This window comes from Colletotrichum karsti, assembly GCF_011947395.1.
Source record: "Colletotrichum karsti strain CkLH20 chromosome Unknown Scaffold6, whole genome shotgun sequence".
NCBI classification, from domain to species: Eukaryota; Fungi; Ascomycota; class Sordariomycetes; order Glomerellales; family Glomerellaceae; genus Colletotrichum; species Colletotrichum karsti.
In genome coordinates this window covers 423,882-443,986 of record NW_024065906.1, presented here as the reverse complement: position 1 = coordinate 443,986, position 20,105 = coordinate 423,882, and the positions used below count along the sequence as shown (strand labels likewise).

Below are 20,105 nucleotides of genomic sequence, written 5' to 3'. Positions count from 1 at the left end.
AATGAGAAGACTGAACAGAAAACATGGAATGGTGTCTTGTCCAGGGGCCAAGCCGCTAATACATCCCGCAATCAGCTGCAGGCCTGCTCTCCAGGTTCCCAACTGGGTGTTTTCGACCTGCGCCGCCAGAGATAACCTTCTTAGCTTGGGGGTCTCACTGATTACAGGTAACCCGATGTACACTCTCTATCTTATGATGTGACGAAGAGCTGCCAGGAACCGATGCCTTATCTATATATAATATTACTGACGTACCTGTTTTCATTTTTGTTGGTCTAGCTACAAAGTTTACGATCCTGCAGAATAAAACATTGCGCTTGCGCTCCAACTTTCTTCTTTTGAGGTCGTTTTCTTCACCTCGACAATCGCAGACTCATCACTGAAATACCCCGACCGATAACGAATCTCACGAATAACCCCCACCAGTTCACCCAATCTCACCCACAATGACGACCGAAGTATCCCACGGACGAGGCGGAGCCGGAAACATCAACCCCGACGATACCAAATACGTCGATGGCGAGGTTGTGAGGACCGGTCCTGAGGGTTCTCAAGGACACGGAGCCTACAGTTCAGGCAGAGGAGGTACTACACCATCATCTCTTATCAGTTCCCCTGCGGCATCGGCGCGCGCACTTAGCTCACGAAAGCCGATGGAGTCACTCCACTGTCATACCTGAATTGCGTCGCAAACTCACGCGTCGCTCCCGGCGCGGGAGGGAAACCAATCTCACTCAAACTTCACTCAATATTTTAGCAGTGGACTGACCTAATGCCTTGTCTCTCTCAGGCGCCGGTAACATCGGCGACGCCGGCACCGCTCCCGCCCGGCGCTCCGACAAGGACCTCGTTCCCGAGGAGGCCTACCGCCCGTCCACCGAGAACCAGGATTACCATGGCGGCCGTGGCGGCGCGGGAAATGCGCACAAGTCGATCGACCACGAGAAGAAGGCCGCCGCCCAGGCCCGCGCCGACGGCACCGCTGGCGTCAGCGTCGCCGACAAGCTCAAGGCCAAGATCCTCGCCCCCTTCCACAAGAAGTAAACAAAAGTCGACCGGAGTGACAAAGTCATGTTGTGATGAGCGCAAAGAGATGGATGTTGGTTGATGAGAGTATGGTAATGCTGTGCGGTTGAGGTCGGTGCCTGATCACAACCCAGGTGGAAGCTTTTTTTGTTTGGATTTTGACATACCCTTCACGATATCCCCATTTTCATATGAGCCAGTAGACGAGATCGATTGACACTATACCGGAGCTAGGTTGGGCTGCAAGATCATGAGATGTCTCAATAAATCATCAAGTCTTTCCTGTTGTTGAATTGCAATTTTTCAAATCTAGGCCTGCTCGATTTCTGTTATTTTAGCCCCGCAAGCTTGAACGATGGTTAGATTAGTATGGACTCAATAGGGAACACTGAGCGGCATAGTCTGTTCGGTGAACGAAGGTCAAGAAGCACTGATTTACTCAGTGGCAAGGATCTTATGCACGATTAATTGCGCAGGCACGTGATCACGCGCAGACAAAGCGCTACGTCCAGGGACCCCGCGATTTTCGTGTCAGAGGGACCGGCATGCCATCGTCATTACTTTCCTAACCTACACAGAACTTTTCGTGGACTTCAACTTTCGTCGCACTAAAATCACCAATACGAATCACCAAACAGCAGCGGAAAAGTCTTGATAACCTCAATCGCTTGCCTAAAAGATTCTCTCTCAATCTCGACAGGGAGGTGGCAAAATGGCGCCTTCATCGTCGGCCGCCCGGAAGCGAACGAGCAGTACTCCGAAGAAGAGCTTTAGCAAAGTTCCACCCTCGAAGAAACCGGCACGTCCGAATGCCAGCATCCTGAGCTTCTTTCAAAAAGCCGAGAAACCTGAGCCAACCCTTTTCCTCGACGGTCAAGAGAAGCTTGCAGTTCAGATCGAAAACGACGAAGAGCCCAATATTTACGATGCCGAACCTTGGGAAGAGGAGGAGAGATTCAACGAGGTTGAGTCCTCAATCAAGAAGCGAAGGCTGAGTCATGAGGAGGAGAATAAGGATGCAGAACAATCGAGTCCGAAGGAGGCCAGAAGCCCTGTTCCCGCTGAGCCCGCACCTTCATCACCGACAACAGAGGCAAGGCCCGTGAAGAAACCATCAGGCAAGCGCAAGGGCCCATTTCTCGAAGAATCCGACAGCGAAGAGGAGGAAGATACCAAGGAATCTGCCACGAAGCCACCGTTCATCAACGCAGCCCGCAACACAGCGCCCGTAACGCTGCCGACCACGATGGAAGAGCCACCTCTTAAGAAAGAGGAGGAGGAGGAGGAGGACGCGACACCGCCTGCTAAAGAGACGAGTTGCCCGCCGCCGCCGCCGCCGCCAATGAAGGTTGAGGACTCGATCGACAATGATTTTGCAAATGTTGACGAGTTTGGTGACCTAGACGAATTTCCCGACGACGAAGATTTCGGAGGTGAAGAGTATCGCATGATGCAGTTCATGGAGGAGCAAGCCAGGCTAGAGGCTGAAGCGGAGGCTGCCGACACCGGCGATTATTCTTGCGACGACATTGCCGACCCTATCCGAGCCAGTGAGGCCATGGTTGCCAACTGCCCAATATGCGATGGAAGCCTTGCTGGAATTACACCAGACGAAGCAACACGACACGTCAACGCCTGCCTCGATGGCAATCCAATTCCCCTACCACAGCCGAAGCCACCCAAGAAAGAAAAGACAGCACCAACGCCAACTCTTGGTCCTCCAGAGATCAACAAGCGATTCGCACGCGCGGCTGTCCCTCGCGCTGGCCAAGCCAATCCGTTCCAAATCGGCGAGGTCGCAAACAAGCCAACCTCGGCGTTCACGAAACTGATGTCAGGTCACGCGGAGGATGCGGCATGGGCCGGAGCAGCTGCGGCGGAGCACTCGGCACGTGGAAAGCCAGCATATCAACGCACGTGTCCATTCTACAAGATCATGCCTGGTTTCTACATCTGCGTCGATGCCTTCAGGTACGGCGCAGTCAAAGGGTGCAACGCATACTTCCTCAGCCACTTCCATAGCGATCACTACATTGGATTAACTGCCAACTGGACACACGGGCCCATTTACTGCAGCAAAGTCACCGGAGACCTGGTCAAGATGCAGTTGCGGGTTGCCGCCAAGTGGGTTGTTCCACTCGAATTCGATCAGACACAAGAAGTTCCTGGCACAGAGGGTGTTACGGTCACTATGATTTCCGCTAATCACTGCCCTGGGAGTTCCCTTTTCCTTTTTGAGAAGACCATGGGCAAGGGTCAGTACGCCAGGAAACAGAGGATTCTGCATTGTGGAGATTTCAGAGCCTGCCCAGCACAAGTTGGTCACCCACTGCTGAAACCTGACGTGCAAGACTCCATCTCAGGCAAGACCAGACAACAGAAGATCGATGTCTGCTATCTCGACACGACCTATCTTAACCCTCGCTACTCCTTTCCGCCTCAGAACGATGTCATCAACGCTTCCGCGGAACTCTGCAAGTCACTTGCCCCAGAGCAAAACTCCGAGGATAATGCGTGGGACAGAGTCAATAGAGAGGCGGGCACGGATACTGTCAGCAAGTTCTTCACCAAGGTGAATGGGGACAATGCAACAGCGAAGTCGAAACCGAAGAATGCACCTAAAGAACGCCTCCTCGTTATCTGCGGCACATACTCGATTGGCAAGGAACGCATTTGCAAAGCTATTGCTCAAGCGTTGGGGAGCAAAATATTTGCGTCAAAGTCCAAAATACGCATTTGCTCCAAGCTCGGAGATCCGGAACTCACCGCGCTGTTGACGGACAACCCGCTGGAAGCCCAGGTGCACATGCAAATGCTGATGGAGATCCGCGCCGAGACATTGCAAGACTATCTCAACTCGTACAAGCCGCACTTCAGTCGTATTGTGGGATTCCGGCCTTCCGGTTGGAACTATCGCCCGCAAGGCGCGGGGAAGGCGGTGTCGGCCAACACACAGCCCGGAACGATTCCCACAACGCAAATCCTGCAGGGCAAGGCGTGGCGCTCCCGATTCGGTGCCAAAGACTTTGTTGCTCAGCGTGGAAGCACAAAGGAGGCCATGTGCTTCGGGGTGCCGTACAGCGAACACAGCAGCTTTCGAGAGTTGGCGATGTTCCTGATGGCACTGCGTATCGAGAAAGTTGTGCCCACGGTCAATGTCGGAAGCGAGGTGTCTAGGAAGAGAATGAAGGGTTGGACCGACAAGTGGTTATCGGAACGAAGGAAGGGCGGTCTCATCCGTCCTCTGGAGGGTGATGAGAGCGAGGGAAAAGAGGTCGCACTTTGGGATGGGAAGGATGGCGGCGGTGGGGGTGTTTGGTGGTGATCGATCACTTCATGAATAGACAATCGTAACGACTAATGACAACTCGATCGAGACGCATGCCCGTAAACAGTGGTTCATTTCATGGGTTCGTGGCTGGATATCAAGCTGTTCTACCCTTTCCGCGCTCATCCCATCTAGTCGGAATACCCCAGACGCCATGACCCATGTTTAGCTGCTAGAAGAAATTGCATGTCGCGGCTTTTCACCACGTCTTTCGTGGGCCGGCTTTTGTAGTGCCCCGGCCACGTTTTCATGATCCTCGAAGTTCCATCGTCACTATACCCACTACGATGTTGATGGATTATTTCGCCTTTGCTGACTGGGCGGCAGCCTCTGTTGAACCATCAGTGCTGACTTCTTGGTGGCTCAAAGCTAACCCCTTCATGGGGCTCGGAGGAGTGACACTTACCTCTCCGCGTCGCATCCTCGAGAAGAGGGACGTCTACATGGTTGGCGGGGAGGTGGACGTAGCGGACGACGGAACCACGAATGAAGACATTCTTGACGGAGCTCTGCAATGCGATGTTAGCACGGGAGTTTCTTTGCAGTCGATGAAAGAAAGCAAGGTTCGATGGAGCCTCGATGATGGCGTGGAGTGGGTGACTGACCAGGTGCGGGTACTTGAGCTCCTCGACGACGGAGATGTCATCGAGCTTGATGTTGAGGTACTGGTCGACGCTCTTGAGGGTGCCGCGGATCTGGATGTCGTTCTTGAGCTCGACGGTGACCTCGTGGTCTATGAGGGTCTTGAAGAAACTGGCGGGGTAAGCGCGTCAGTTAGAGGGCTTTCCAGATGATCATGAGAGCTTAGATCGGCTCCGAAGAGTGTTAGAGCTCTTGGATATGAGTTGCAGGGGCTTACCTGAAGAAAAGCATGATGGGCGGTTGGGTTGGGTGCTGATTTCGATGAGCCGTTCAATGAGGTCGTGATGCTATCGAGCTTGACTGCGAAGGTGGAGACCTGGACCGTGTTTTTTGATACAGTGCGTACAGTGAGATTTGACTGCCCAAAGTCAGGCCCGGCGGTTGCCAGGTGGCGACGGAATTGGCCACTTCGACTGAGTCGGCGAACCCGCTTAGGGAGAGAGTACCTTAAGGTAGTAGGAGCAACTTGATTCATTTTCTTGCGAACTTCATCCGACTTTAGTTTGTTCCTTCTTTTGATACCCACTGGTTGTTGATTTCTTCGCGTTCTTTAGGCCATTTCTCCGCTTTGCTAAGACTTCTGGCTTCAGGCTGGAGTTCAGCATGTCCATCGCCCGGATTACCGAATGGCGAAAGTTGCCCCTGAGTCTCGCAGAGTTGTGTATTGACACGACACTTCGATGTGGCCAGTCCTTCCGATGGCGCAAAATCAACGATGAGTGGTTAGCATACCGATTGCGCCTCATTCTCGAAAGTCCATTTTACTAAGATGACTTTCAGGTGCTGCACTCTGTACGGCCGTATCGTCTCACTGAAGCAAGATCCAACTCATCTGCATTATAAGGTGACTTGGCCGAAGAAGCCTGTCTACCCGCTGACACCACCTGTGACCGAAAACGAAGTCGACGGTGATGATACGGAAGAGTTGCTGCGTCATTATCTGAGCCTGAAACTGGACCTCAAGTCTCTTTATGAACAGTGGTCTGAGGCAGACCCCAACTTTCGCAAGAGGGCACCGGAATTCGGAGGAGTTCGCATGCTGAGCCAGGATGCATGGGAGGCGTTGATTTGCTTCATTTGCAGCAGCAACAACAACATATCAAGAATATCTCAAATGGTATGTTTAAGCGGTCCCCGAAATCTTGACTCAAACTCACTGCAGAACAGGTCCACAAGCTATGCAAACATTACGGACCGCTCATCGGTCACATCGGGGACGAGGCTTTCCACGATTTCCCGACACCAGAGGCTTTGACCGGCAGCTCAGTAGAAGCTCACCTGAGGGAGCTTGGTTTCGGCTATCGGGCCAAGTACATCGCGCAAACAGCTTCGATCGTGGTGAACGAGCGGCCGAAGGGCTGGTTCGAAAGCATCACGAATCCGGAGAATCCGTGCTATAGAAAGACTGCGGAAGGCGCCAAGCTGCCTCAGTGTACATACAAAGAGGCTCACGAGCAGCTCCTCCAACTGTCTGGGGTTGGACCCAAGGTTGCAGACTGCGTCTGTCTGATGGGCCTTGGCTGGGGCGAGGCCGTGCCGGTAGACACGCACGTATGGCAGATTGCCCAGCGAGACTACAAGTTTGGCAAGGTCAAGACCAAAACCTTCAACAAGACCATGTACGACGCGGTCGGAGATCACTTTAGGGACCTCTGGGGCAAGTACGCCGGCTGGGCTCACTCGGTGTTGTTCACGGCGGATTTGAAGACGTTTTCCGAGCGAACGGTTAAGAAGGAGGACAACGACACTGTAACGATAAAGAAGGAGGTCAAAGTCGAGGAGGATGCGCCACCGATGAGCAGGAAACGTAAGGTTGTGAAGACGACCGTCAAGGTGGAAGTTGAAGAGGCGCCGGATGCGGCGGTGGAGACGTCGCCAAAGAGGAGGAAGACGAGGTCTCAAACGCTGAAAAGGACTTCCAAGTCTGCATAATTGGCCTCAGTTGTGGTGTTTCATACCACGATCAGTGGCTCACAGGATGAGGGGGCTTTGTTGCTAGTAGTACCACTCTGCTGTCATACCGGGTACAGAAGTGTCCGATATGACCAAAAGAAGATGCTGAATAAGTTCCATCGTTAAAGACTCAGTTTGTTTTTATTCTTGAAAATGAGACGCGGGAAAAATGGTTGGGCTGATGCTGAGTCGCGATTTTTGGGAGGTACAGCTGTGAGCTCCCCAGCCTTTCAAGGTTGGCGCGGCTCCACTAAAGCCCGAGCGTCTAATTTTAGGTGGCGTCAGAAAGAATTGCAAACTCTCCTGCGCCTTCGGCAGTCTCATCAGCATCAAACATCCATTACTGATGCGCGCCGTCATCGCCAACCGACCACTTGCACCTTCACAAGTGACATGAAGCAGCAATACCCATAATTCAAAATGTCCGACGCAGACTTCGAGACCGTCCGGAAGCTCCAGGCGGAGCGCAACGCTGCCGCCGCTGCGAGAAAGGGTTCGCGCAACAACGACTCCAACCAGCGACCCGATACGAAGCAGAGCCTCACCGAAAGCTTCGACACCGACCTCTACGATCGCAGCAATGGCGTCGACAAGTTTGCCGGATACAACACGTCCATTCCCACGGGCGACGATGATGATGAAGAGATGGAAGGAGCCGACAACACGCGCCGGCTCGTTGGTCAATACACGGCTTCACGTGCCATGATCGACGAGTTCGCGCGCGGCGATGGCGTCGAGGAAGACGACCCCTTGGCAGGCCGGGGTGAGCGCAGCAACAGGATCACTGATCGCGAGACTGATTACCAGAAGCGACGATTCGATCGCGCCCTGACTCCCACCCGAGCCGACGCTTTCGCTGCCAACGGCAAGACTGGCGCCGCCGAGGAGGGATCCAGATATCGCGATACCATGAAGGAGCGCGAGCTCGAGAGAGAGGAGGAACGCGTCCGCCGCGCCATCGAAGCCAAGGCTTCGGGCAGGGAAGAGGAGGACGGCAACGTTGCCCAAGCGACCCTGAAGGATAGCGACAAGGAAAACGCCGATGCTGGTTCGACCGAGGCCGCCGCGGCAGGCAGAAAGCGCAAGAAGAGATGGGACGTTTCGTCCACGCCAGCCGAGGATGAAGCAGCCCCTCAAGCTTCAGAGCCCGTCAAATCGAAGCGTTCTCGATGGGATCAGACGCCAGCTCCCCCTGGCGTGGAATCCACCGATGGCCCGAAGAAACGATCTCGATGGGATCAAGCACCGTCTGCCACCCCCATGGGCAACCAGGGCCTTGCGACACCGATGCATCCCTCCCAGTCGAGCGGCGCCGTTCTACCGACCACCTTTGGCACCGACATCTCTGGGCGCAACATGCCTCTCAGTGACGAAGAGTTGGATATGCTCCTCCCAGGTGAGGATCAAGGATACAAGATTCTCGAGCCTCCTCCAGGATACGCCCCGGTACGAGCGCCTGCGCACAAGCTCATGGCTACGCCGTCGCCGCAGACGGGCTTCATGATGCAGGACCCCGACGCCGTCAGATTGAGCGGAAAGCCCATGCCGGCCGAAATCCCCGGTATCGGTGACTTGCAGTTCTTCAAGGCCGAGGATATGGCATACTTCGGTAAGCTGACCGACGGTTCTGACGAGAACAGCCTGAGCGTTGAGGAGATGAAGGAGAGGAAGATCATGAGGCTGCTCTTGAAAGTCAAGAACGGTACTCCACCAATGCGTAAAACTGCTCTGAGACAGCTCACCGACAATGCCAGGCAGTTTGGAGCCGGTCCGCTCTTCGACCAGATTCTTCCCCTGCTCATGGAGAAGACGCTGGAAGATCAAGAACGCCACTTGCTCGTCAAGGTCATCGATCGTATCCTCTACAAGCTCGATGATCTCGTACGGCCGTTCGTCCACAAGATTTTGGTCGTTATCGAGCCGCTGCTCATCGACCAAGACTACTACGCCAGAGTCGAGGGTCGTGAGATTATCTCCAACCTCAGTAAAGCAGCTGGTCTGGCCACCATGATCAGCACAATGAGACCCGATATCGATCACGTAGACGAGTACGTACGAAACACCACCGCCAGAGCTTTCGCTGTTGTTGCCTCGGCACTAGGCATCCCAGCTCTTCTGCCGTTCCTCCGAGCCGTTTGCCGAAGCAAAAAGTCGTGGCAGGCCCGTCACACCGGTGTCAAGATCGTTCAGCAGATCCCGATTCTCATGGGTTGTGCTGTTCTGCCGCATCTGAAGGGATTGGTGGACTGCATCGGTCCTAACCTCAACGACGAACAGACCAAGGTCAGAACTGTCACCAGTTTGGCGATCGCGGCGCTCGCCGAGGCCTCCAGTCCCTACGGTATTGAGAGCTTTGACGACATCCTCAACCCGCTATGGACCGGTGCTCGCAAGCAGCGTGGCAAGGGTCTGGCTGGATTCCTCAAGGCTGTGGGTTACATCATTCCTCTCATGGACGAGGAATACGCCAACTACTATACCAGTCAAATCATGGAGATCTTGCTCCGTGAGTTCTCGTCTCCGGACGAGGAAATGAAGAAGGTTGTCCTGAAGGTGGTGTCCCAGTGCGCTGGCACTGATGGTGTCACGGCAGGATACCTCAAGGAACACGTCTTGGACGAATTCTTCAAGAGCTTCTGGGTAAGGCGGATGGCCCTTGATAAGCGAAACTACAAGCAGGTCGTCGAAACTACTGTGGACATCGGCCAGAAGGTCGGGGCCAGCGAAATCTTGGAGCGGATCGTGGTCAATCTTCAAGACGAAAGCGAAGCCTACAGAAAGATGACGATCGAGACGGTGGAGAAGATTGTGGCCAGCTTGGGAGCAGCAGATATCGGCGAGCGACTCGAGGAGCGCTTGATTGACGGTATTCTGGTCACTTTCAAGTCCCAGACTGTGGAGGACATCGTCGTGCTCAACGGTTTCGGCTCTGTCGTCAACGCTCTGGGCACCCGTTGCAAGCCGTACCTGCAACAGATTTGCAGTGACATCCTGTGGCGCCTAAATGACAAGTCGCCAACAGTGCGACAACAAGCAGCCGACCTCATCTCGCGTATTGCCATGGTCATGAAGCAGTGCGGAGAGGATGCTATGATGGGCAGAATCGGTGTTGTCCTGTACGAGTACCTGGGTGAAGAGTACCCCGAAGTTCTCGGATCTATCCTGGGTGCGCTCCGTTCCATCGTCACGGTTGTCGGTATCTCGCAGATGCAGCCTCCGATTAAGGACCTGCTGCCTAGACTTACCCCGATTCTGCGCAACCGACACGAAAAGGTCCAGGAAAACACCATCGACCTCGTCGGTCGTATCGCTGATCGGGGCCCTGAGAGCGTCAACGCCCGCGAGTGGATGCGTATCTGCTTCGAGCTGCTCGACATGTTGAAGGCGCACAAGAAGGGCATTCGTCGTGCCGCCAACAACACGTTTGGTTTCATCGCCAAAGCCATTGGTCCTCAGGATGTTCTTGCTACGCTGCTCAACAATCTGCGCGTACAGGAGCGTCAGTCGCGTGTCAACACCGCCGTTGCTATTGGTATCGTCGCCGAGACTTGCGCGCCCTTCACCGTCCTCCCTGCCCTTATGAACGAGTACCGCGTGCCTGAGCTAAACGTCCAAAATGGTGTTCTCAAGTCGCTGTCATTCCTCTTCGAGTACATCGGAGAGATGGCCAAGGATTACGTCTACGCCGTCACCCCACTCCTCGAGGATGCCCTCATCGACCGCGACCAGGTCCATCGTCAGACTGCTGCCTCCGTCGTCAAGCACATTGCGCTCGGCGTCGTCGGTCTCGGCTGCGAGGATGCTATGGTCCATCTCCTTAACCTCCTCTACCCCAACCTCTTCGAAACCAGTCCGCACGTCATCGACCGTATCATCGAGGCCATCGAAGCCATCCGCATGGCCGTCGGTCCCGGTGTCGTCCTCAACTACGTCTGGGCGGGTCTCTTCCACCCGGCCCGCAAGGTCCGCCAGCCGTACTGGCGCCTCTACAACGACGCCTACGTCCAGGGCGCCGACGCCATGGTGCCCTACTACCCCAACCTCGACGAGGAGAAGGTCGACAGGTCGGAGCTGGCCATCATGCTATAGAAGGACCGCGGGGCAACTATAGGCGAAGTGGAGGGGGACGATCCAACAGCAGACACGAAGCGCGGGCGGGCGGCGGGACGTCGATTCACGGTTTCAAGGTTTTTGCTTCTACATACGATATCCAGACACGAGATCGCGGGGGATTTCCAGTTTGGTACGAGCGCCCCGAGATGAGGAAGGATGGAAGGGAGGGTCAGTCAGGGACCGGATTCAAGCAGAAGATTGGGCACAGAAAGGGGAGGGAGAAGATACATCGAACACACACGCGCGTGATGTTGTATTACGGGCGCAAGGGAAGAAAAAGCAGCCCATTGTACTGAGTCATAATACTCGATCGTGTAGACTTTGTTGTTGTTGGCGGTGGAGCATTATCCAAACGGCGTTGGGCAGAATAATCACGAAAGCTTTTCATTTTCACAACTGTATTTTGGGTTTTTTTTCTCAGTGTACTTCCAATCTATCCAGCGAGTTATCTCATTCGTCCTCATCCGTCACGATGTATCTCACGTCTTCCTTGTGCACGTTGTAACATGTGTTTGCGTGTGCGCGTGTTGTTGGGCGTGAAGCTACAATGACTCGGGACATCTCCATCGACCGGAATAGCAACGGAAGTGGACTGATGGCATGGAGACGGCGCCGAGAATGAATCGGACCCGAGGGGGGGAACCGCGTTCAGGGAATCACGAGGTTTTTTTTCTCTCTCTGCTTTGCGAGAGGAGGATCGATCGGGGCATATCGGTTCAAAACCGCGTAACGACGAAGACTATCTCGGTACGACAAGACGACAACATGGTCCCATCCCATTCGATCCCGTATCATCCCCGTTCCCAGGTTCCGGTCCCGTCTCTAAATATCCGGCGTTCAACCCAGTATCCTTCCGCGAAAACGCTTCCGGGATGGACCTCACTCCCTTCGAGAAGACGCGTCCGTGTTGTGTTGTCTGTTTTGGGTGTCTCTTCTTTGCGTTTGCGATGGGCGCGTCGTTTTGAAATCAGCGGTAGCCTTGCTTCCGGCCAGGCACAGCTCACGTGTTTTCTGAAAAAAGAACAGACACACGGCAGGCCGCTTGACAACTCCACGGGGGCGTGTGTGAGTTGCTCCCTCCGTGGACGGAGTGACGGGATCATGGATTTTGGACACGGAGTGACGGCAATAGGGATATAGACTGCAGAAGGAGAGAGCTGAAAGGTTCGTCTCCTTTACGGATCCTTGGCATGGTGTAGAAAGGCCACTTTTTCGCGACTTTCTTTTTGGATTCTCTTATGGACGAGAGGAACCTGTATCCCGGTACCCCGTTCAGGTACGGAGGACAAAACACTCTATTCAAGCTTCGGGCTGGCATGATGTACCTTATCAAAAGTTCCCCTTTCCTCCTGTAGATGATCAGCAAAATGCGGGATGCCGGTGGTTTGGATCTATTTGGTTTGCGCAGTTGCGATTGTTTGTGTGTTGTATCTGTGGAGAAAGAAGAACAATGTATCCCCCCTCTTCTGTTGTTGGCGTGTTTGAGATATCTTCGGAATGCAACTCTCCTTTTTTTTTTTTCTCGCGCGCTCAGGGGCTGGGTTTGTTGGCCGGGAAGGGATGGGCTGCTGGCGTTGCAGTCTGACGAGGTTGCGGTCGGCGCGGGTTTCTTACTTTGTTATTGATTCCGTGGGGAAACCGGGCGACAATCGAGCCCAAACCTGGGCACACGCGCCGTGGTTGCGTGGTTCCTCCGGGACGGAGAAAAAGATGCGAGATTCAGGTGAGTCGACACGGGTAGATTGTCGAAGGGCTGGCTGTAGTGTAAAAAATGGAGGGACTGGACTTCCTTTCGTTTCAAGCAGGACAGAGCCTCAATCGTCGCCTTGGACGACTTCATTCGCAAACGGCCATGATTTCTTAACGCGATTCCTCGGTTTTGCCAATGGCGCATTTTCGGATTCGGGGGCAGGCATGGGAAAGTGAACATTGCGGTTTGGCCCAGGGCGTGTCCCCCCCTTCTCCAGGGCACTTGGGTGGGCACCTCCATCACATTTCGGCCGTTTTCGTCCAGTGTTTTTGGCGGGCGCCCACACCACCAACCTTCTCAGTGACCACTGACCACTGACCACCTCACTGACCGGACCGCCGACCGGTTTTCCACAAACAGCTTCTTTTCTTCTTCCTCTCTTTCTGACTCGCCTTATCTGCGCCAGCTGGCTCACGACTCAAAAGAACAACGGCCGCGAAGGTACTGTTGGCGTTGCTTCTCGAGGTAAAGGGTCCCTGCGGGGGATCTGCAAGCCTGCGTCGGCCGAGGACAACAGAGTTGAGGCTAGCTGTTGATAGTTCTGATCTGTCTGAGGCTTTTCCTGAGGCGCTAGTCGCCCTGCAGACGAAAACTTGTGCAAGCCATGTTCAGATTTATCAAACTCTGAGGCAGAAGATCGACAGACGTCCCGGGATTTTGCAGGATGTGCCGGCTCCTTTTTTCACCCTTCTGCTGATACGTCTAAAATAACGTGGATGGTGGACATGAACCAACAAAGTAAGCACTGTCTCGGTGAGCTCGGCCAAATTGAAAGGCGAAACCGGCATCTTCGCCTAGCACAACTGGCGAATCTCGGGCAAGATATCTAGACAATGTCCTAGACAGCCATAACGGAAGCCGATGAGATTCGAGTTCTCGAGACATTTTTGCCTCATTTACATTCCAGATGCGTTTAGTAACTATCCAATGGTGCAAGATATCCGTACGCAGTGCCGTACCTCATCTGAACAAAGAGGGAACGGGCGGACGGGCGCAGAGCTATGATGCAGCCTTGCTGGGACGACGCGTCCGTTCCGAGGGCGTGCGGCCATCAAGATCGATCCCAAGACTGGCATTTCCCAAGGCACGGGAACCCCTTGATGTTCTCCTGATATGCGACTGTGGGAATCCAACCCGTACACCAGGTAGCGTTTCATCTTGGAGAGCTCAGCCTTGCGTGCGCGTGTCGTCCCAAGTGGAAGGTCCACGATCGTCATAGATCGTCGCCGTCATCCTGCTGTCGTCCCCTCTTCCCACGAGAAATCGACTCCTTCCTCGCGTGGTCAAGACGCTGATCCGGAAGTTTCGCTCAACGCTCCAGAAGATCCCCTCCCCTGCAAGGCTACTGCGGTAGGTATCGACAGGAGAAGGTTCGAAAAAGGCAATTGCGGAATCGGAGCGGAAACGCGAATCCTGCTCGCTGGTTTCCAGCAAGGGCTGGCGCTAGATCGACGCACACACTGGAGATGCTGGGCGGAAGCTGGCCTAGCGACCGGTTTGGCGCCGGGGCACTCGGAACCTTGACGTAGAGTTCTCACCGGCCGGGGCGGGCGCAGGTTAGGTCGGGCGTCTTCTCGTGTTCCCTCAGGCGGCAATGGGGGTGGCGCGCGCTGGGATGCGACTCAGGTAACCCCGTATGTCATCGTGAAAGCTAACTTGGGTCGGCATTGTGGCGATGCGTTGCGATTTGGTAGCTAAATGTGTTGCGATTTTTCAGCCGATCGAATCCGTAGATGATGAGCAAATGTACTGGAAAAGTCGTGTCCGTACCGGTACGGTGCAGATCGGGCGTTGCGCGTCGCCGTGTCGGGATTGCGGTGCCCGAATCAATCGGTGTCGGCAAAGCCTCAGCCTCAAGGACGGTCCCGGAGGAGAGTGAGGATGGTGAGGATGGTGAGTGGCGCATTACGCCTCCGGATTGGATGCGCCGTTGTCGGAGGACGATGAGAGAGGGCGAATATCCCAGGACCATGAGTCTTGCATGATGAATCAATCTGCGGCTGGTGCTGGCCGAGGGATCGAGAGAGTTGGTGAAAGTATCGCTACGAGGGTGTGGTCAGTCAATGCTGGGACGAAACGGTTCCGGGGAAAGAAAAGCTAATCAATCCGGGGTGAACGCGGGGTTCACGATACCTTAAGTACGTATCTGTAAGTATTCTTATTTTTTTTGCCATCTGTTGGAAGGGAAGAAGCATGGGAATATGGACAGATTCGATAAAAGGGTAAGGGGATTTTGGGCGTTTCAGAAGGAACAAGGTCGCCAAGTTACGTCATTGAGTGTTTCGAAACACATCCCACGATGCCCCTTCTTCCCTCGGTTTCCCCCGTGTTTTGGGGGTGTGAAGCTGAAGCCAGCTGCCTGTCCGCAGCCCTACCGACCGTACGGATACCTACCTTGGTATGCCATACCTTCCTCGCCTTTTTTTTTTTCCAATACTGTGGTAGTTGCTGCGTTGTTCGAGTCAAACACCACCAACTATTGCTGTCGCGGCCAACGCAGCAGCCCTATCCGCTCTGTGCTGCGTGCCTACCTAGGTATTCGCACCTTCCATTCTCAAGGTTACCTTGGCTCACTAGCAGGGCACCTCAGGTTCGGTTGGCCGTGTATTAACGGAAGGCAGCACCCGATTCAAACGAGCCCTACCAAAACGAAATCTTGAGTCAACCTCAACTTTACTGAGCCGCAACGTCCAACCTCGATCAACGCCGCATCAATCCCATCTGATCTTGTACCGCATTTTCGTCTTTTTTCTTTTTTTGTCGCAACCACGCACGGCTGGATTTCATCCTTATGTCATTCAGCACAAAATTACCCGAATCAGACTCAGACCCTTCGAAAAAAACACAACACGGATGCAACCCGTCTCTACCACCTCTTTCAAACGACATCTCTCACCTGCCGAAGCTTTTCCCTAGTTACAGAAACGATGTCAGCCTCTGAACATGTCCGATATCACCGTCCTCGGCTCGAAAAATTGAGCTTAGCAAGCACACCGCTTCTAATGGTGTCCTTGCACCAAAACCGTGGCGCCTTGACTTCACAGTGACGCCGCCGCACAGCAGTAGCCCGGCGTCTACTCTGTCTTGGGCTTGGCTTGCTCAAACGGTTGTTCGCGTTTTCTCCTGAGGCTTGCCGGCTGCACCAGATTCCGCCATTAGAAGCTGCAGCCATCGTTAGACCCGGCGCCTCCAGGGCCATTGTGCGACTTGGGCATTGTCCTTAGTCTCGCGGTGCCATGGCAAAACTGGAGCTATCTGATGGGATCAACACGAACGTCCCGATGCCGCTAGGGAGACGTTCGTCCCGTCTCGGTAGGCGTCGCTCAGGGCGTCAGTCTGTCAGCCACATGTCTGCAACAAGTTACGCGCGTCACCCGTCATCCGCTCCACCTCCGCCAAAACATTCACAGCACTCACTTACAAGTCCGGTAACAACACATTTCAAACCGAATATCCGGCATTGACCTCGAGGCGACTTGAAGTCTTCTTGGTTTTGCCTTGCCCCTTTTAGATACGGGTCACGGATGTCACAACCGCCGGATGGGACAGGAACAAATGCTCCTCCCCTGGTCCTGACCAGCTACCTATTTTGAGTCGGCAGGATACATCACATGAACGACAAAGGAAGAGAGGAGTCGACGTGCGTCTCGCATCCCAGGCACATCAACGCTCTCAGACGGAACGGAGACCGCTTCGCATCATCACTCATCACGACTGCTTGCTTGCTCCATTCTTCTCGATGCAACGCAAATGCAGAGGGCAGAAATTTGAGCGAGAGAGAAAAGACATGAACCCACCACCTGCCATCTATCTGGCGACGACGCTCTGATGGACCCACACAGAAATTCAAATCAATGCCTGCTCACAGGGTTCCTCATGGCATGGCTCCAGAAGGGATTGTTGAACAACAGCAACAGCCGCAGCAGCAGCAGCAGCGGCATCCAACAGAGCAGGCAGGCATATGCAATGGCCATTGGCAGCAGCAAAAGCGCAGCATGCAAGGCCTCCACAGCATCGCAGGGACGCAGGATACGGCAGGACATGCCTAGGCGCTAAAATGTTCACCATGCCGTTGTTGTCGTTCATTTGGTTTCCAAATCGGGACTCGAACGGAATGGCCAAAAGTAACCAAACCATTCTGGCACTTCTGAGCTTGAGCAGCCAACGGCCTGCCGCCTGCGCAACGGCCTGCGCGTGTCCCGTCTCTACCGTCCCGTCTCTGGGCGCCTCACGGCTCTTTCTCGCTGTAATTAGGCCCTCGATGCCTCCCCCAGAGACAACAATCAGAACGATGGCACTCTGGTCTTCAGGCACCCCCAGGTACCGCAGGCACCGCAGGCACCGGTCCTCGAGCAAAGTGAGGCTGGCACGGCTGGTCCGTCTGCAGGATGGTAGAATACGGTCATGATCGACACTCCCCGCTGTGGGCTGCAGACGGACTGGGATCACAGAGCACACTACGATCCATCCAGCGTAGCGTCTCCATACAGTTCAATGCCAAGGGAGCTGTCTGGAGTCTCTCTGCAGTGCTTGATTGCCTCCAACCAGACGAAAGGCCCGCCTTTGGGGAAACCTAGTCGATTCTGAGACATGCCCTTGTCAGTTCAATCAGCAAGGGGGGCACGGCTTCCTGATGGCTCGCGCTCCCGTCTTCGCTGCAGTCGCTCACAGCGGCCATCCACGCAACTCTGGACAGGAATCAGCACGCAGCACGCCAAACTTACGGCACTGGCTGTACTTGGTTGGGGTCCCTCCCCTTTAACCACACTCCTTTCATAATCACTCGCCAAGGGTTGTTTTGATGAGCTTCTCGTACTCAGCATCCCGCGATGCACTTGCACCGCCCTTCGGCTTCCCATCCTCAGTCATCCTCAGCCATGCCTTTCTGCACTAGGCAACCCTATCCAGCACGTTTCTCGACATTACAATCTCGTCGAAGTTTAATCTACCAGCGTTGCATCCGAGTCTCTGTGGGTCGAGTCTTGTCCATGTTCAGAGACCTTTCATCATGGACATCCGCCTTTGGCAGCTCGAAACATCCACTCTGTTGCCGCTCAAGGCCGCCCGCCCGCCCATCCATTGGAACGGTAATATGACAGATTACCTATCGATTGCAGCCGACAGAGAATGTTTCCTTCGATGCAACCCTGCCATTGTTTGGAAGAGGCGGATCAGTCAGGTGCCGGAGCGGCGCCGAGCTCTGGGCGGTGATCGGCGCCGTCATCATCTCGGGTATCTGGATCAGGTGGTCCTCCACGCTCAACTGCACCTCTCTGTCGGCCCCAGGAATTCTCCTGTGCGTCCGGCCCTACTCAGCGCCGTTGGCAGCCAAAATCTTCGGGGACTGAGCTTTGTCATCCCGTGGCTCACCGACCGGCGCGCCGTTTTTCGATAGACTACTGCTCGGTCAAGGGACGAGCGTCGAATGTCGCACCGTGGCTTCCTATGGCCGCTCGTCATCGCCGCCACCCGTCATTCGCCATTCGCGATTACGGCCTCCAAGGCGGGCAGAGCACGTTCCCCTTTCTCCTTTGCCTGATGGAGTCGGATATCGTCACTTGAGCGGTGCCAGGAGCACGTTCTATTAGCATGTCCCACTCTCAACGACATGAGGTCGACATATCAAATCCTCAACCTTGATCCCATCATCGGCGAGCCCTTTTCGAAACTCAGAATGGATCATTAGATCAGCGTTGACGTGCCGTGGCATCTCCGCCGCGTTGGCTGGTTGGCACGCCTTCGACGATATGAACAACGTCTGTTCACCATGGCCCCAGGCTCATCGGCGACCTTAAGAGGGCCTCTATCAAATCTTTGGACATGGGACGTCCCTGTCTAGCGCGTTTCAAGTCACTGTTTTGGGCCTACTGTCAACTGCCCCCCCTTCGATTAGGGCATAGTGAGGCTTTGATTTGAGATGAACGCTGGGGATAATCTCGAGGAACCCAGTCGCAACTCTCCATGTTCCGCATATCCCATCTCGCTCATTCCGACGACGACACCTTATGATCACCTCTTTCAGGAAGGGAGCTGCAAACAAGACCCAGAAGAGGCTGTTGGGACCTGACAGGACGGCGCATCCTCATCGAACGACGCTGCATGTCGGCTGTTGCCAGTGGCCTTATTGGTTTCCTTTAGGAACAGCGCGGCTTTGGAACAGGGTTTCCCCTACTTGTTTCTATGCGGATTGCGGAAGTCGCGAACTGGAGACAACCGTCCGGGGATTTTATTGCCGAATTGAATTTGCATGCACCCATTCTCGTCCTAGGGCGTTGAGGTCGTCGAATCTTGGACCCCACCTGCCACTTCTCGAACGCCTAGGGACCCGGCCTCGAACAAATTTTCCGTCTTTAAGATGATGGATTAATGTTATCGTCTTCAAGGAGCCCGTATTTGGATGGGGGCCAAATGAAGCGGTCTCTGCGTATCGGGTCACCACGGCAGATGGAATTTGCCACAACATTCGACCGGGTGGTATCTGTCATCCTATCAGACCGCGACGAACGACGATATCGGACTCACTTGAGCAAATGTCCCTGAGATGACGCCTCTGCGCTGAATTCGGCCCGCCTTTGGCGCGAGAACGTCGGCAGGCTGATGTGGTCATTGGCGTTAAGCCTCGTCTACACATTGAGGTTGAAGGACTTAAGCCTCTCGAGAAGACGGGCGTGCTCAGTAAATTGGCGTCCCCGGGGACATCGGATTTCACTTCGGCTGGTCTTGAAACATAGGCTGGTGGTGATTGGCTGGGCATGACCGTTGCAATCACAGAGGCAAGCTGCTCATCAGGGTCCAACTTTGACACTAGGGACGATTAGATGACACTAGGGAATTGTGTCAGAAGCCATTTCGACAGGCCGAAGCGCATCGTGACCGCTCTTCAATATCCCCCGAGGGCCCCCGGTCGCGACTAGGCCGCCCTAGCAAAAGCCGGGGGTCGCAGAGGAACGTTCCGCTCTTCCAATCTTTAGCCTCTCCAGCCTGGTCGTGGGAGAGGGGCGGCGAATCACGAAGGAAAGGCGGTTGAAGTTGTGCACCGTCAGGTGTTGGTGTGTGGATGGCGGCTTGTCGATGTGGTCGTCCTCTGGCTGCAGCGGAATACATGCTAGCGCAGCGCCACTCCCATCATCCGTCATCTCCCAGAAAAGGAACGGTGGATCAGTTCCCTTGCGCACCCTTGCGACGTACATGGGTCTTTTGGTTTTGGTGCAATCAAGTACCGAGTTCCTCCTCTTTTTTCTGCTTCTTTGCTTCGGGTGCCCCTGTCGTTCATCACGTCGGGGGTCGGAGGGG

The 20,105-nt window shown here is 54.6% G+C and overlaps 5 protein-coding genes across 5 annotated transcripts; 4 read left to right on the top strand and 1 right to left on the bottom strand.

Moving 5' to 3' along the window:
* Positions 1-446: 446 nt before the first annotated feature.
* Positions 447-1,044, top strand: CkaCkLH20_02580 (uncharacterized protein; the record flags this gene model as incomplete). Its single annotated transcript, XM_038885299.1, has 2 exons — positions 447-570; positions 791-1,044. 2 exons carry the CDS (start codon positions 447-449, stop codon positions 1,042-1,044), a joined length of 378 nt encoding a protein of 125 aa, XP_038749230.1.
* Positions 1,045-1,738: 694 nt separating this feature from the next.
* On the top strand, positions 1,739-4,351 carry CkaCkLH20_02579 (DNA repair metallo-beta-lactamase; the record flags this gene model as incomplete). The annotated part of the gene is made up of 1 exon (XM_038885298.1): positions 1,739-4,351. One exon carries the CDS (start codon positions 1,739-1,741, stop codon positions 4,349-4,351), a length of 2,613 nt encoding a protein of 870 aa, XP_038749229.1.
* A 301-nt stretch (positions 4,352-4,652) lies between these two features.
* Positions 4,653-5,384, bottom strand: CkaCkLH20_02578 (uncharacterized protein; the record flags this gene model as incomplete). Its single annotated transcript, XM_038885297.1, has 5 exons — positions 4,653-4,684; positions 4,761-4,863; positions 4,960-5,107; positions 5,214-5,248; positions 5,298-5,384. The coding sequence occupies 5 exons, from the start codon at positions 5,382-5,384 to the stop codon at positions 4,653-4,655; spliced, it is 405 nt and encodes a 134-aa protein (XP_038749228.1).
* A 215-nt stretch (positions 5,385-5,599) lies between these two features.
* CkaCkLH20_02577 (n-glycosylase dna lyase) lies at positions 5,600-6,928 on the top strand (the record flags this gene model as incomplete). Its single annotated transcript, XM_038885296.1, has 3 exons — positions 5,600-5,718; positions 5,777-6,113; positions 6,164-6,928. 3 exons carry the CDS (start codon positions 5,600-5,602, stop codon positions 6,926-6,928), a joined length of 1,221 nt encoding a protein of 406 aa, XP_038749227.1.
* Positions 6,929-7,369: 441 nt separating this feature from the next.
* On the top strand, positions 7,370-11,038 carry CkaCkLH20_02576 (u2 snrnp component prp10; the record flags this gene model as incomplete). The annotated part of the gene is made up of 1 exon (XM_038885295.1): positions 7,370-11,038. The coding sequence occupies one exon, from the start codon at positions 7,370-7,372 to the stop codon at positions 11,036-11,038; it is 3,669 nt and encodes a 1,222-aa protein (XP_038749226.1).
* Between the last annotated feature and the right edge of the window lie 9,067 nt (positions 11,039-20,105).